Raw genomic sequence first — 14,915 nt, 5'->3', positions numbered from 1 at the left:
CCAACTGCATTGGAGATCCTGAGGACACATCAGAATAATCAACTAGACCTCAATGAACTTTTAGCCAATTAAAAAAAAAAAAAAAAAAAAAAAAGAAATGCATCATTTATAATCAACTGCACCCTCTAGTGGCCTATTTTTATCTATTAAAAATTAAGACAAGGGGCTGGGGATGTGGCTCAACTGGTAGCGCGCTCGCCTGGAGTGCGTGCGGCCCGGGTTCGATCCTCAGCACCACATACCAACAAAGATGTTGTGTCCGCCGAGAACTAAGAAAATATAAATAAATGTTAAAATTCTCTCTCTCTCTCTCTCTGTCCCCTGCCCCTCATTCTCTCTAAAAAAAAAAAAAAAAAAAAAAAAAAAAAAAAATTAAGACAACCTGTAATCCCAGCAACGTGGGAGGCTGAGCAGAAGGATCACAAGTTCAAGGCTAACCTCAGCAACATGTAAGACCTGTCTCAAAAAAATAAAAAGGGCTACAGATATGGCTGAACCCAGGTGGAGTGCCCCTGGGTTCAATCACCAGGATTAAAAAAACAAAACCAAAACACCACACCAGTCTCACTGTGCAGGGTGCACAGTTCAGAGCTTGCCCTTCCCTGCCTTTTCCTGCCACCCCCAATGCATCATCTGAAAGTTACTAAAAACACAAACAGGGCTGGGTTGTGCTCAGCGGTAGAGCGCTTGCCTAGCACATGTGAGGCCCTGGGTTCGACCCTCAGCACCACTTTAAAAAAATAATAAAATTATAAAAAACACCAACACGATACAATCTTGGATTAAAAAAATCATCTCAATAAATAACATTTACAATGTGACAGACTGTGACATTAGCCCTCCCCCTCTTCACTGAGCAGGACAGGCTTTGGAGATCCTGAGGACACCTGTGGGTCGGACATGCCTACATTCTCAGGGCAGCTTTGCCCTGCAAGGACCGAGTGGCAAGGCCTGCCCTCTCTCTCAGCACGCTGGCTTCCTCGGGACTCTGGTGGGCCTGCACGTTCTTCAGTAAGAAGTGGCCAATGAAGAGCTTCAGACCCTCTCGCAACATCCCCAGCTTTGGGTTCTCAGACACTCTGGAAGAGAATCAGACAGACGCGGGTCAGGATAGATCTCAACGCACTTGTAACCTAGTTCTGTTCCCTGTGGTGCTGGGAAGGAACCAGGGCCTCTTACACGCACAAAACCATCTCCCACTGAGCTAAACCCCCAGGGTTTTTGAGGCAGGGTCTTCTACGTTGCTCAGGCTGGCCTCAAAACTCCTAGGCCCCAGGGATCGTCCTGCCTCCCAAGAAGCTGAACCCACAGATGTACATCGCTGTGACTGACACTATGTAAAGCAGAATTTTCAAAGAAGAACTTCAGGGCAGGAGGTGGCTCAGTGTTAGAACTGCATGCCCAGCACTGAGAAAACAACAAGCACTCTTAGATATCAGCTTAACATTAAGACTGACATGACTTATACAGCTACACGTGAAGCACAATGCTGCTTCTGTAAACCAACCGGAATGAAAACATCTTTCTGTCCCTTTCTCATGTTTAATGAAACACCTGGGCACATACCTTGCAAAAATTAAACCCAGGTCTTCAACTTCTGTTTCCATTAACAGCATAGTCAACACTCTCCGTAGGAAGTGGACTCTGGGTTTGTCCAATTCACTGAACTCAACCACCTACAGTCAGGAGACAGAAAAAAGTGACACTAGCTTAGCCAAGTCTCCAGTGATCTGTAAACAGTGCTAATGAGTAGGCATTTGACCCTTCCTCACTGCCCACACACCCTGGTTTAAGAAGGTCTTCTAACTGCTAAAAATGAACAGCTGCTAGTAAGGAAGTGGAGCCATGGGGACCCTGCAGAGCTGGCTGGTCAACCTGGCAGCACAACACAGCTTAGGGGGCCTATACTTCACAAGCCAGGAATGTAGTTTCTAGAACAGAAGCCTACTCTTGAGTGTGTTCCACCAGGTACAAGAGGCTGGACACTGCGGCTTCTGCTTTGTGGCTATCTGTGTGGCATTCTGGTAGAGTCTGGACCACCCCTATCAACACCTCTCTGTGGAGAGCTTAGATCTAGGAAAGATGAACTCAGATATGCTTCCATCTAGGAAAACTATCAAAAACCCCAGAAACAATTTTAAATTTCAGCAGTGTAACAAATAAACATACTAGACTTATACAGTGGAAGTAAGATCACACAGAAGATCAGAGAAGAGAATTACAGATATTAACATATATAAATTGCAAACTTAATTTTAAAAAAGAACTGTGGAAAGTCACAAGAGCAAGATGACCACACGGTTCTGCCCAGAGGGTAGATGATGTACTGGCTGTAGATGCACAGCACAGGGAGTACAAAACCACGCCAGGGAGAGATTCTGATCAAAGAGGGCCCTCAGCCAGGTGCAGTGGCACATGCCTGTAATCCTAGTGATATCAGAGGCCGAAGCAGGAGGATTGTAAGTCTGAGGCCAGCTTCCACAACTTAGCCAGACCCTGTCCCAAATAAAAAATAAAAAGAGCTGGGGAGTAGTTCAGCGGTTCATGCTTTACAAGTACAAAAAATAAGCAACTACACAGTGATTTTTAATTGCTTACAAACCTTCAAAATGGAAAGCGGAAGCGATTTTGTCTTCAACAAGTGTGCCACCAGATGAACCAAATTCAAGAAATTAGTGGCTGGCAAATTTTCTAAGTTCCGAAATTTATCCCATATGCTGAACTGGAAAGTCATCTAGTAACAATTAATAAAAAGAAAAAAATTAAAATTCAACAATCAGTAGACTAAACCACTAGGATGCTCTCATTCACTTATTTTTAATGTTCTGAAACTCAGGACTCTCAGGAGCAACTATACTGTCCTTTCAAATGGTCAGGAGCTCGAAACAGCTTTACAGTCATCTTTTGGTTGCGGTTCTCCCCTGCATTTATGAGGCACTGGGTTGGATCCCCAGCACCAGCAAACCCTACCCCACCCCACCCCAGCAGATAAGCACTTTGAAGAAAGCTCTTGACAAGTGACGTCAAGAGACTGGTGTGGTGTAAGCAACACCCAGCCTCCTAGTGCAGGTGATCCCTCTACCCAGTACTTCTGGCTCCAAGAACTCATGTTTAGGATGCGAGCCAGACAGAATGCTGAGGAAAAGCATCAGGACACAGGTAACTGGCACCTTCTGACCAAGTTACCTGGAATCGCCTTTCATAGCTGCAGAACTTGCTGGCCAAGAACGCATAGAAGGGATTGTATGTCTTCTCCTGCAAGCAGCAGTCCATGAGCACGTGGACCACCTCTCTCTCCTGCTGATCCTTCAGTCCCAGCCTGCAGCACAGAAACAGCCCAGCTAAGTCAGCACTCCACTTCCCTCTTCCACAGCCAAAGAGCACACAGGTCCTTCCTGCCTGGAAGAGTGTGGTTAAAAGTGAGCCAGGAGGCGGGTGGCAGCAACCAGACACAAGGCAGAGGTTTGGCCCTCCCCAGTTTCTTTGGGCCTCATTTTTCTAGTGATGTGGCAAAGTTTGGGAGGACACAACAGGACTCGAGTTCTACCCCACCACAAAGCCCAGGACCCAAGTCCAACTGACACAGGCAGGACTCAAATGAAGCCAGGTCTTGCTAAGACAATGATTTCCCTCCCTCCCTCCCTCCCTCCCTCCCCCTCCCCCTCTCCTTCCTTCCTTCTTTTCTTTCTTTCTTTCTTTTTGTAGCAGGGATTGAACTCAGGGGCACTCAATCACTGAGCCATACCCCCAGCTTATTTACAGACAGGATCTGTGTTGCTTGCTTTCAACTCGTGATCCTCCTGTCTCTGGCTCCGGAGTCACTGGGATTACAGGCGTGTGCCACTGTGCCTGGCTCACTTTTTCATTTTTAAAATTCACAGTAAACTCCACCCTCTTCAGTGTACAGTCCTATGGGTGCAGCTGTATAAGCCCCCAGAGTCAGGTAACTGCAACCACACTGGAAAAAGAATTCCATCGCCCCCACAACCCCCACACGCCTGTGCAGACAGCCATTCCCCAAGCTGCGGGCTACCACCAATCTTTTTTCCAGTCCTCTAGTTCTGACTCTGCCAGAATGCCACACAAACAGCCACAAAGCAGGCGGGTGTCCAGCCTCTTGAACCTGGCAGAACACACTTAAGAGTCACCCATGCAGCTGTGGGACTAGCACTTCGCCCTCTGTAATAGTGAACTGTAAGGATCCCACCCACTGCAGCAAGGACCCCTGGTTTGTTCACCCTTTTCCTAGAGGGGCATGTGGGTTTTTTGGTAGTGGGGATGGAACCTAGGCTTCATGCACACTAGGCTACTGAGCCTCAACCCCAGGTCAGCCAATGACTGTGATGAATAAAAATGGGGAAAAAACTCATTGTTAGATGAAGACTGACTAGGAAACACAGAGGTATGCTCAGGGTTCCCACCCCGACAAGCCACCCCAGTTTACAAACCCCCAACTATCAGAATACTAAAATGAGCCATTTCTCCCTGTATTGCATTATGAGTTTGAAGTAAATAAAGAAAAATGAGTTAAACTGTTCACTTAATTGTTATCTGATAACTAAGTACTTTGCATAAAGTATGCAAATGTTTTAAAAACCTGCTACAACAAATTATCACAGAACCATACTGGGACATTTTAAATGAGAAGCAAGAGGCAGCTTCAACATGAAGGCTCATACACTTTAAGCAATCCATGACAACCAACAGCTGCCAAAGACAGTGGCTGGCTACCAGATACTGGCTACAAAGCCCTCAAACTGCAGCCTCCTACAGGGCTCCCCTGAGGATCTACCAGGGCACACTAGTAGGAATGAGTGGCTTGCCAGAGACATGTGGCCCACCCAGGTGAGAGGACAGTAACAAAATTCCAGTTTTTCAGTCCTCCAAATACAAAACCCACATTAAATCAATTCTTTCACAACTTCTAACTTGACAGGTCAAAACGTGCAAACAAATGCTTACTTGAGCAGCTTTTCAAAAGCATCCAAAAAATCCTCACTCGTCATAATCGTACAGAAGATGTTCCTCCTAACGTCAGTGTTCATTCTCTGCTTCCGAGCAAGATCCAACATCTTTGAGCTTATCTGAAAAAGGAAGGATTAGTGTGTGGGCCATACAAATGTCCTGAGAGCTGTTTCCTGAGAAATACCATGCCACCTTTGGTTGAGTGTGCTCCTAAAGTTTCTAAAGAACAACTTGTACAATTTTGTGGCTGCAGCTCAGTATAACTAAATTGCACGTGAATACCTGTAGGTAAATTCCAAATATTTATTTCTGGGTCACCTCAAAGGGAAAATGTGGCAGGATAAAAAGCCACTGGAGGAGAGAAGCACTGGATTTGGGAACTCTCAGGAGGGTGGGACATCAGCCTGAGCATCTCAGATCAAGTTCAGATATGGGAATCATGGTCATCAGGTGTGCCAAGGGCCCAGGGCAGGAAAGGACACTGGGGACAAGGAAGGAGATCTGGATCAAACAGATGCTAGTAAATAATTTTTTCCACTTTTATTTTTTTTTTTTTTTTGGGGGGGGGGCGGGGTACCAGGGATTGAACTCAGGGGCACTTGACCACTGATCCACATCCCAGCCCTATTTTGTATTTTATTAGAGACAGGATCTCACTGAGTTGCTTAGCACTTCACTAAATTGCTGAGGCTGGCTTTGAACTTGCCATCTTCCTGCCTCTGCCTCCCGAGCAGTTGGGATTACAGGTGTGTGCACCACACCCAGCTCCGACTCTAGCTAATAATGATAAATACAAATAAGTGGGAAGAAGTTTCATCCATGCTAATGGGCTGGAACCTACATCTCCTAGGATACAGAACACATCCCAGTCTCAAGAATGGGTATCTGCAAAGTCAGTCTTGATTTTCACACACTCCCTTCAACTCTTAGATCTTTTGCACAATGCGTTTTGGGACTCTTAAAATCCTTTAAAATGAAACAACAAAAACTGAATTATATGTTTTGTTTTGTTTTTCTGGAGCCAGGACCTTGCTATGTTGCCTAGGCTGGTTCAAGTGTTCTTCCCACCTCAGCTTCCACGAAGCTGGGACTACAGGCATGTGCCACATGCCTGGATTTAAATCATACCTTAACACTGGCAATTTTTAAAAGGCCTTCAAATAAACCTAAGTGGCACACTTCCATAGCCATTCAGGAATAATCAGAACTACTCTAGCAGAGCTGGCACTCGGCACAGCAGGGTGCCCACAGTCAAGCACTGGGTCTCCATACCGTGCCCACAGGCGGCTTCTGCTGAAGTGTATGATGACTGTTGTCAATCATCGGAGTCCCGCTCCAAGCAGACCCCACGATCCACCAGCGCCCAGTTTGTTCTGCATTCAAAAGACCATCCCAAGAGATGCGAAGCTGAGTCTCAGAACCTGAGCTGGCATTGCGCACCTGATTAGAGAAAAAGGTTTAATGAGATGCTTTAATTGGTTCATAGTCTGTACTGTGATCATACTTTTTTTTGTACCAGGATTGAATCCAGGGGTGCTTAACCACTGAGCCACATCCCCAGCCCCCTTTTATCTTTTACTTAGAGACAGGATCTTGCTGAGTTGTTTAGGGCCTCTCTAAGTTGCTGAGAGTGGTTTTGAACTCGAGATCCTCCTGTCTCAGCCTCTTGAGCCACTATGATTACAGGCGTGCACCACTGTGCCTGGCTCACTTTCATATTTTTGATAATGGAATTTTTGGTGCATGAACATTGCAATGAGTCTCTGGCAACTGGGATAGTGAGTCTGTTTGGAATAATGCCAAAACAAGCAGTCAACTCACGGTATTCTGTGTGAGGTCTGTGGGTCTGCCACCCAAGTAACGTCTCTTAGGCACAGTCGTGACAACAGGCTCCTACTGCACAGCAAGCTGAGCACCTTGGGAGGACCAGCTACAGGGGCTGAGCAGGAGGGTGTGGGCCACTCATAGGGCAGCTTCTGTCTTCTCTCAGGCCCCAACTCACAAGTCCCACTCCCTCTCCCAATGGGGCCGTGCTGACCTGAGGCTCGGGGCAAGGCAGTAGGCAGCCACTCACCAGAGCTCGCTGCACCTTCCTCAGTCTCTCCACGGGCTCGGGATCATAGCCTGGAATTTTGCGCATGTCATTGTTCTTCAAGGCCAGCATCGTCTCCAGCATAAATCGAACCTTTAAGGAAAAGGAAGAGGAGAAATAAACCCAAAACCAAAATGAAATCTCCCATTATTTCAAGCAGTTTGAACGTTCCTGGACATCCCCCCCTTGCTGGATTTTCAGCCTCTCCAGGACCACTGGGTGGCCTTTTAATCCTCATCAACTGGAAACAGTAACACACTTACAGGAAAGTTATAAGGACAGCACAGAGTCTGTCTACACACCTTCCTCGAATATTAACTATTGATACAATCTCCACATCATAAAATCAACCTCTTTAAAATAAACAAGTAGGTGATTTCCGGTATATTCCAAGCTAGGCAACAATCACTTTAGAATCTGCATAATGCCCAGAAGAGGAACTCCAATCCCTCAATAGCCGCTGGCATTCCCCACCTCCCTGCCCAGGCGGCCACCTCTGCTGTCAGCTTTTGGGCATTAGCCAGCAAGAGTGTAATCTGCACTCCCTCCCACCCCACCCACTCCCCACTTCACCCCCTGCTGCCTCTGCAGACATGCTGCCCCGGTGCACAAAGAGCAGCTAACAATAATGCTCCTCATCAGACAGTGACCAAAATGAAAATCCAGTCCCTTTCCCTTGACCTCAACATCCCACCTAAAGAGTAAATTCTTCTCAGGACTCTGGCCTCTGTGACCCACCCCCCAGTATCCTGCCACCTTGCCCACCAGCTCTTCCTCCTTCCTGCAGCTCCACACTGCTGCCTGTAACCACAGGGATCCCTTCACCCTAGTGGGGGATCCCACATACTCCCATGGCTTCCAGGATTCCTGGCATGAGGGTGACCCCAAATCCCCCCTGGCTCACTGCCCTTCGAGATGTGGATTCCTCCTGCACCTCCTCCCGTGCACCTGAAGGGGGGCCCCCTGCCCTTACTTCCTTCAGCCCTGCTCCCCACTAAACTCGCCTGCTTCTGACTCCCAAGGCCACATCCACTGCCAGGGTGCCCACGTCACCACCATCTCCCAGACTCCTACAGCGTCCCCCCAATTCCTCCAGCCACTTCCCCTCTCTTCTACACTGTCACCAAAGTGACTCCTAAAACAACTTCCACCCCCGGAATGCCTGCGGAGAACCCTCTGGGTCCTCCAGGAGGAAGGCCCCAGGCCCGGCCCTCCTCTCCTCACTCCTGGTGGTGTCCCCAGTCTAACATGGCCCTCTCCTTCCTCCTCAGCAATCACATCTTCTTCCCCTCAGGCGCATCAGGTGCTGCTCCCCACCCCTCACGACTGCAGGGGCAAAGCCGAGAGCCCCGAGTTATAGATGGGGAAACAGAGGCCTGCAAGACTCGGCCCTGCTGCTGCACAGGGGCTAGAGAAGGCTGAAAAGAGAAACCACTGAGGAAGGGAAGTGTCCTGTTTACCCCAGGGACTTATTGTTAAGCTCTGGTCAGTTTGTATGCTCTCGAGCACTCGGGAAGCAGGTCAAGTGGCACTCTTACCCTGGTCTGGTCCTGAAACATGCTGCCTGCCCCACTGGCTTTGGCCTGGGCATCTGTGATCAGCTCCTTCAGCGACAAGGCATCATCTTTTCTCAAGGCAAAGCCCACATTTTTCAGCATCAACAGGATCAGCTCAATGTCTTTTTCGGTGAAAGTTGAAATAAGTTTCTTCAAAATGTCGAAGACGAGGAGAGACTGCACCACGTGGAAGTTGTACAGATGGGCGATGATGGTGAAAAGGTTATCACACTCTTTCCCTTCACCTCCATTTCTGTAGACGTCATCAAACTTCCTCACCACGGCCTCCAGAAAGCAAGCACCAACCTGAGCAGGACAACAGCAAGCGTGTCGCACACGTTCTGGGGACTTCTCCTTCAACACACTGAATAAGTGCCTGCACACAGGCAGGACGTAAACTCCAACAGGGCAGCCTTCAGGAACTCAAGTATGGCTGCCCCACAAGAGCACACGGTAAGCAGCTGAGCACCAACCTGTGCTGAAAGGGTCTCCGCTTTAGGCCAAGTACAAAGTCGTAATTTGGGGGGCAATGGCCATGCTGGTTCCTTGGAAAAACAAACTTGCTAAAAATGTGTTAAGACAGGTGTGGCGGCCATATCTGTCTTGGAAGACTGAAGTGAGAGAGGATCGCAAGTTCAAGGCCAGCCTGAGACCCTGTCTCAAAATAAAATTTAAAAAGGGATGGGAATGTGGCTCAGTGGAAGAGTGCTGCTGGGTTCAATCCCCAGTACCTGCCCCCCACAAATGTTAAACACAACTGTATCTCTAAAAATGCTCTACCACCTAGTAACACTCATTCTCAGAACTGCTTATTTCAAGTTAATGTCCTCTGAATAAGCAAGCAGTGTAAGTGAACTTTAAAGAAAATAGCACATTCTCAACAGGTATCAAAGGTCCCCACAGGCAAGTGCTTCATCACCAGGATGGTGCTAAAGGAAGGACAGGAGCTCTAATGGCTCAGCTCCACTCACAGGGTCCAGATGTGGGTGTGCTGTTCTTTGGGGCACCAGGAAGTAGGCTGACCATCACAAAGAGGGGAGAGCACAAAGCCAAGAAGTAGCAGTGGCCTGGTGAAACAGGGCAAGCTCACCAGAAAGCCATCCTCTTGCTCTTCTGGCACATTCTAGTCCAGATTCCCTAAGTATGTCCTGGAGGAGGAAGGATTTCCATCCTGTCACTCTGTAAGACTGAGAACTAACTCAAAAATGGCAGCTGTCATCTTGCCATATTACTATCTTGTAAGTGTTTTCTCTCAAATCCCAACTCAAGTTGAGACCAGAGGAAGCAGGTGAGAGCGAGGATGTGGTGGTGATCTCCAGTGACGCTAGCAATCCACACGAGAGATGGCCTTACCAGGGCAGCCATGCTGGGTCAGAAAGGAAGGGCTGGGTGCCAGTGATCCCTAGGAACACTGGCAGGGTGTGGCAGCCCTGATCCGACACATCAGGTGTGTGTGATTTCCAGGCTTTCAATCTGGGTGACGTCTAAGCAGGTGGGGAGGAGGCTGGGAGCTGGACTGTCTGTGTGAGCTTACTACACTCTGACTGCAGGTCAGGCTGCAGACGTGCACAGGCGTGAAGGTCCGCGGGAGGAGGAGCTCCAGCAGACTGCAGGGTGCGGTGGGAAAGCAGGCGTGTCACGGCCGGGCTGCCAACTGCTCAATGCCAGAAGAGCCCAGCCACTGGCAGCAGGCAACAGAGGGTTCCCAGAAGCCAGCTCCCATAGGCTGGATGTGCCTTTTAGTTTTTAAAGCCTGAGATAAACACATTTAACCTGTAAACTCCCAACTCAAGTCCCTTCACCAAAGATGAATCTGAAAAATATAATCCCCTGGTATGACCATCATCTTATATTAAAAAACAATTAAAAAGAAATTAGGGGGCTGGAGCTTGTAGCTCAGTGTCAGAGCGATAGTCCAGCACGTATGAGCATGTGAGGCACTGGGTTTGAGCCCCAAGACTGCACAAAAATAATTCCACTTAATGTGTTCAAAATTCATTTTTCTAGGGGCTGGGGCTATAGCTCAGTGCTAGAGCACTTGCCTCAAATGTGTGAGGCACTGGGTTTGATCCTCAGCACTACATAAAAAACAAATATATTGTGTTCATCTACAACTAAAAAAACATTTCATTTTTCTAAAATTAAGTTTGGTAAATTTTAACACCAACCCATACAGATCTGATTGTTTCCTTGTAAATGATATGAGAGCAATGCAGCAGCTGACACCATGATCTTTAACACATTTTTTTTCTTCCCATGAATTTCTGTGAGGTGTTTTTTTAGTATAGCTCTGAAAGAAGTTTAATGGAACCAGCATCCTGAGCGCTTGTCCTATCTGGCAGAAGTTTTAGAGACTGTCATTAGCTGAAGTACCATAAGGACTTCCCCTTGGAACAAGCTACCTCATTGTCCTTCGTGCTATTAGTGAAGGTGTGAATGAGAAGCAGGAGCACTAACCCCATGTTTTCACATCAAGCTGACTCCCCACGTGCTACGGGTGATCAGGGTCATGACTTTTACGTAACTCGCTGTGAAATGTTGTCAATAACACAGTTTGATTATTAAGTCTGCTGAAGTACACCAGAGACATCTAGAAGGATGGGGGACGGACTAAGCTAGCCACATAACAGCACTGAATTATGGTCATCATGGGGCACCAGCAAAGATGTCCAGAGCTTCCATTATGTTTTGTAATGGCAAAAAAATGGACTTTCACACTTATATGTGAACAGGAGTGTGGCTCTTAGGGGGAAAAAAACACTTTTAAAAAAGAGCAATTCCCCAAGTAGCTGATGCACAGTTTCCAGAAACGATCCCAAGACAGTTGAGCAGACTCCTGAACCAGCTGTGGGGCCTGGGCCACTTTCTTCTGCCCTCAGCTTCCCTGTGCCCAGCTGGTCGTAAGGCCACCACCTTTCCAAATGTTGCCACAATGCTGCCATTGCTGGCTAAGAAAACCGTGGCTCACTAAACTTCCCAGGAAGAGCAATGAGAACTGCGGCGGCAGGGAAAGGGGAAGAGCAGAACTGCAACAAGAAAATGTCCTTCCCTGTTGTAAATGGGGTCAGCAAGCACTTAATGAGCCAGCCTTTTTCCTATGGTCATCACATGTAGTAACTGTTGACCTACACCATGGAGGACCAAGGCCATCCCAGGTGACAGGGCCAGCGGTGGAGAAAAGGTGGGAGCGTACCTCAATTCCAACAGTGTGGTGAAGGATGCTGACCAGGAGGACGTGCTCCATCATCAGCCTGCTGGGCATGGCGGAGGCAGTGACGCAGGCACCCAGGAGGGCAGCCGTCAGTGTGTCATTCATGTCCTTCCTGCTATTGGCCATGTATAGCTCCTCCAGCTGCCCACTTATGGATGCCATGTTTGGCTCACTCAACCTGCAGGAATGTAAACACAGAAACACAATTAAATATAATTTTCCAGTTCAAACTCAGTTATCAATACTACTAACATATCCTATCTTACATATGCTTCTGACCTGGAAACAACTGACCCTGCTGCAATAACCCAGCATATTCTGCTCAGAACCACAGAACACGATGGAGTTCTGAAATAATACAACTGTCTTTTCAGTTGAAATGTAACCAGTGAGGTATGCCATGGAGGGTCTGTGAGTCTGCAGAAACTTGGGTATCCTGATCTGACATTCCCAGGTGTAGAAACCATCTAAGTAGTGTATCATTAGGAAAACCACCAATTCGCCCACTTCTTAGATGGCACACATGCACGGTTTCTACACTGAAGAGGGTGCTCTGTCAGAATGAGTAGCGAGGGAGGACTGTGCAAGGAAGACTATTCACCACACACCTGTGCTACTACTAAAAGTGACATCACAACAGCATGCTTCTGTAAAACTTCTGGGACACTCCAATGACAATGTTTCAATTTCAATTAAGCAACATAGGGGAAGAGGCGGCACAAAGGACAGGTTCTGTATCCTGATTGTGGCAGTGGTCCCCTAAATCTTCATGTAATAAACTACACAGAACCTCTTTCTCTTAAACAACACAAGCACATAAAAACAGTGAAACCTGAACAAGCTCTAGGAGTTGTTACATCAGCTCCCTGATATGTGTGTGTGGTGCTGGGGATGGAATCCAGGCCTCATGAATACTAGGTTAGCACTCCACCACTAGCTGCACTCCCAGCCCCTGGTTGCTTCTCAATGGTACTCTAGCTATAGAAAATGTAACCTTTGGGAGAAAGCAGGTGTACAGCATGCAGGAAGGCCCTGTACCCTATGAATCTACCAAAAAAAAAAAGAGCAATATACATTTAAAAGAGTGGCCGCCTTTCGAGGATTTAGAAGAGGGGCATGAGGGTCTTCTGGTGAGAGTTATGGGAGAACTGGAGGAGAGCATTAGTGCAAGAAGGACTTGAACTTGTTTCTTAAAACCACACTCTGACTGTAGATGGTTAAGTGGTGTGGTCCCAGCTACATGGCTTCCAATTACTCTTTTAGAGTCTAAATGTCAACATAGGGGGATGAAGGACCAGCATCCTAACCAGGTGCACTCATTTCTGCAAGGGGGGATCCCTGCCAGGCCTTCCTCCACTATTCCTGGGAGGATGTTCCCTGCCCCATTCCAGCCTCAGAGTGGCAGTAGGAGTCCCCTGCTGCCTTCAAATCCTGTAAGGACTCACCATACCAAACAGCTGGGCAACATCTCCTCAACATAAGGATGTGGGTGCCCTAAGATAGGCACAGAAAGGATCTGAAAACAGCTACAAGTCCTGTCCATCACTTGCATCTTGTCATTCTGGGACAGTTTCCGTGTTTTAGAAACAGAGCATTGCTCCAAGGGAGAGAGCGTAACAACTCTGGAAGGTCACCTGTTAATCAGGCCTTTGACGTGTTTCTTCAGTCTTTCTAACTCCTCCTTCTTGCGCTCGTCCACTGTCTCCTGGGCTGGCCGCAGCCGAGGTGGGATGTACTTTTCGCCACTTTCACAAAGCCTCTCCTTGAAAAAAGAGAATAATCGTAAAAAAGAAAAAAAAAGTACACTGGACAAACCTCACATTTCCCTTGCTATGTGCATATTCATACACAGAAGTACCAACTCCGGCAGCTGACGGGATCTCCGGACCCAGGGAAGTTCCGCGGTACCTGCTGGGCCGTGCCGTCCGCCCCCGAGGAGCCTGCCCTCTCTTCTCCGTCTTCTGCGAAACGGACTCTCTTCCTCCCGGCTTTCTCCCGCGCCCCGCCTTCGGGCTCTTCCCGGCTGTCCGGCTCGGGCTCCGCGGTGTCCTCGGCGTCCTCCGCACTCTGCGGCTCCGAGTCGCTGTCCAGGTCACTCTCGGGGAGCGGCGCGCCCGCCTCCTCCTCCTCCTGCTCGTCGCCGCTGCTCTCGAGCAGCCCGCCGGCCCCCGACCCCAGCACGCCCAGGATGTAGTCCAGCCCGTCGCGCGCGAAGCCGGGCGGCACGGCGCTGCCCTCGGCCCTCTTCCTGCGCTTGCTCAGGCCCAGGCAGCGCTCCAGCTGGCGGATCTCCCGGTCCTCCTCCTCGTTGGCCGCGAGAAGCGCCCGCTTGCGGGCGGCGGCGGCGGCGGCGGGGCTGGCCTTGCCCGGGCGAGCCGGGGCCTTGGCTGGGGCTGCGGCCTCGGGGACAGCCGTGGCCACGGCCGGGGACGGCGCGGCCTTGGCGGGGGCCGAGGCCTGGGCCGGGGACGGCGCGGCCTTGGCGGGGGCCGAGGCCTGGGCCGGGGGCGGCGCGGGCTCCCCGGCGCTGCCCTCCTGCCTCCCCGCCGCGGCGCCCGCGGTCCTCTGCAGGCGCCGCGCTTTCCTCAGTTGCCGCTTCTCCCTCCGCAGCTCCTTGCGGCTCTTCCTGCCGCCCGGCCGGGAGCGCACCGCGGCGCCGCGCCCCTCGGCCTCTCCCCCGGAGGTGGCCCGCACGAACCCCTCCACGGCCACCCGCAGCCGCTGCAGAGCGCCCTCGCCGCCGCGCCCGCCGCCGCGCTTCTGACGAACTACTCGCCTTCGGCCGCCTCCCGAGCGGGCCGCTGTCGCGGTCACGGACGCCGCCATTTTCCGGGACGATCTCGGACTACAACTTCCGCCGCGGCGGGACTTCCGGGCGAGAGCGAGCGCGGGGCGTGGCGGGTGTCGCCCCCTGCCGGCCGGGGGGCCGCAGCAGCGGACACGAGAACCTTGGGTTTCAAAGGGAACCTGTGAACTGTGTCAGGCCACTCCCTCCCAGAGCTCGCGGGAGCTGCGGGTCGCGGGGCGGTGCGTGTTCGCGGTGGGGAAAGGCCCGGAGCAGGTTCTCTGTGTCCCAGGGAGGAGCCGCGTG

The 14,915-nt window shown here is 50.0% G+C and overlaps 1 protein-coding gene across 4 annotated transcripts; it reads right to left on the bottom strand.

The window, feature by feature from the left end:
• Nucleotides 1-777: 777 nt before the first annotated feature.
• Nom1 (nucleolar protein with MIF4G domain 1) lies at nucleotides 778-14,685 on the bottom strand. Of its 4 annotated transcripts, XM_040291841.2 has the most exons (11): nucleotides 13,733-14,685; nucleotides 13,459-13,586; nucleotides 11,807-12,002; nucleotides 8,596-8,919; nucleotides 7,040-7,150; nucleotides 6,238-6,405; nucleotides 4,963-5,084; nucleotides 3,187-3,319; nucleotides 2,603-2,734; nucleotides 1,567-1,676; nucleotides 778-1,079 (listed from the first exon to the last, which is right to left on the bottom strand). In XM_040291841.2, the coding sequence occupies exons 1-11, from the start codon at nucleotides 14,648-14,650 to the stop codon at nucleotides 905-907; spliced, it is 2,517 nt and encodes an 838-aa protein (XP_040147775.2). In that variant the 5' UTR covers nucleotides 14,651-14,685; the 3' UTR covers nucleotides 778-904. The 4 variants fall into 4 exon arrangements, with proteins under 4 accessions (XP_040147775.2, XP_077897055.1, XP_077897054.1 ...); XM_078040929.1 differs by lacking the exon at nucleotides 1,567-1,676 and having other exon boundaries at nucleotides 936-1,079; XM_078040928.1 differs by lacking the exons at nucleotides 778-1,079; nucleotides 1,567-1,676 and adding an exon at nucleotides 1,702-2,496.
• Between the last annotated feature and the right edge of the window lie 230 nt (nucleotides 14,686-14,915).

The sequence above is a fragment of the Ictidomys tridecemlineatus genome, chromosome 2 (assembly GCF_052094955.1).
Source record: "Ictidomys tridecemlineatus isolate mIctTri1 chromosome 2, mIctTri1.hap1, whole genome shotgun sequence".
Lineage (NCBI taxonomy): Eukaryota > Metazoa > Chordata > Mammalia > Rodentia > Sciuridae > Ictidomys > Ictidomys tridecemlineatus.
The sequence above is the reverse complement of the archived record's forward strand: the minus strand, read 5'-3'. Positions and strand labels throughout refer to the sequence as shown.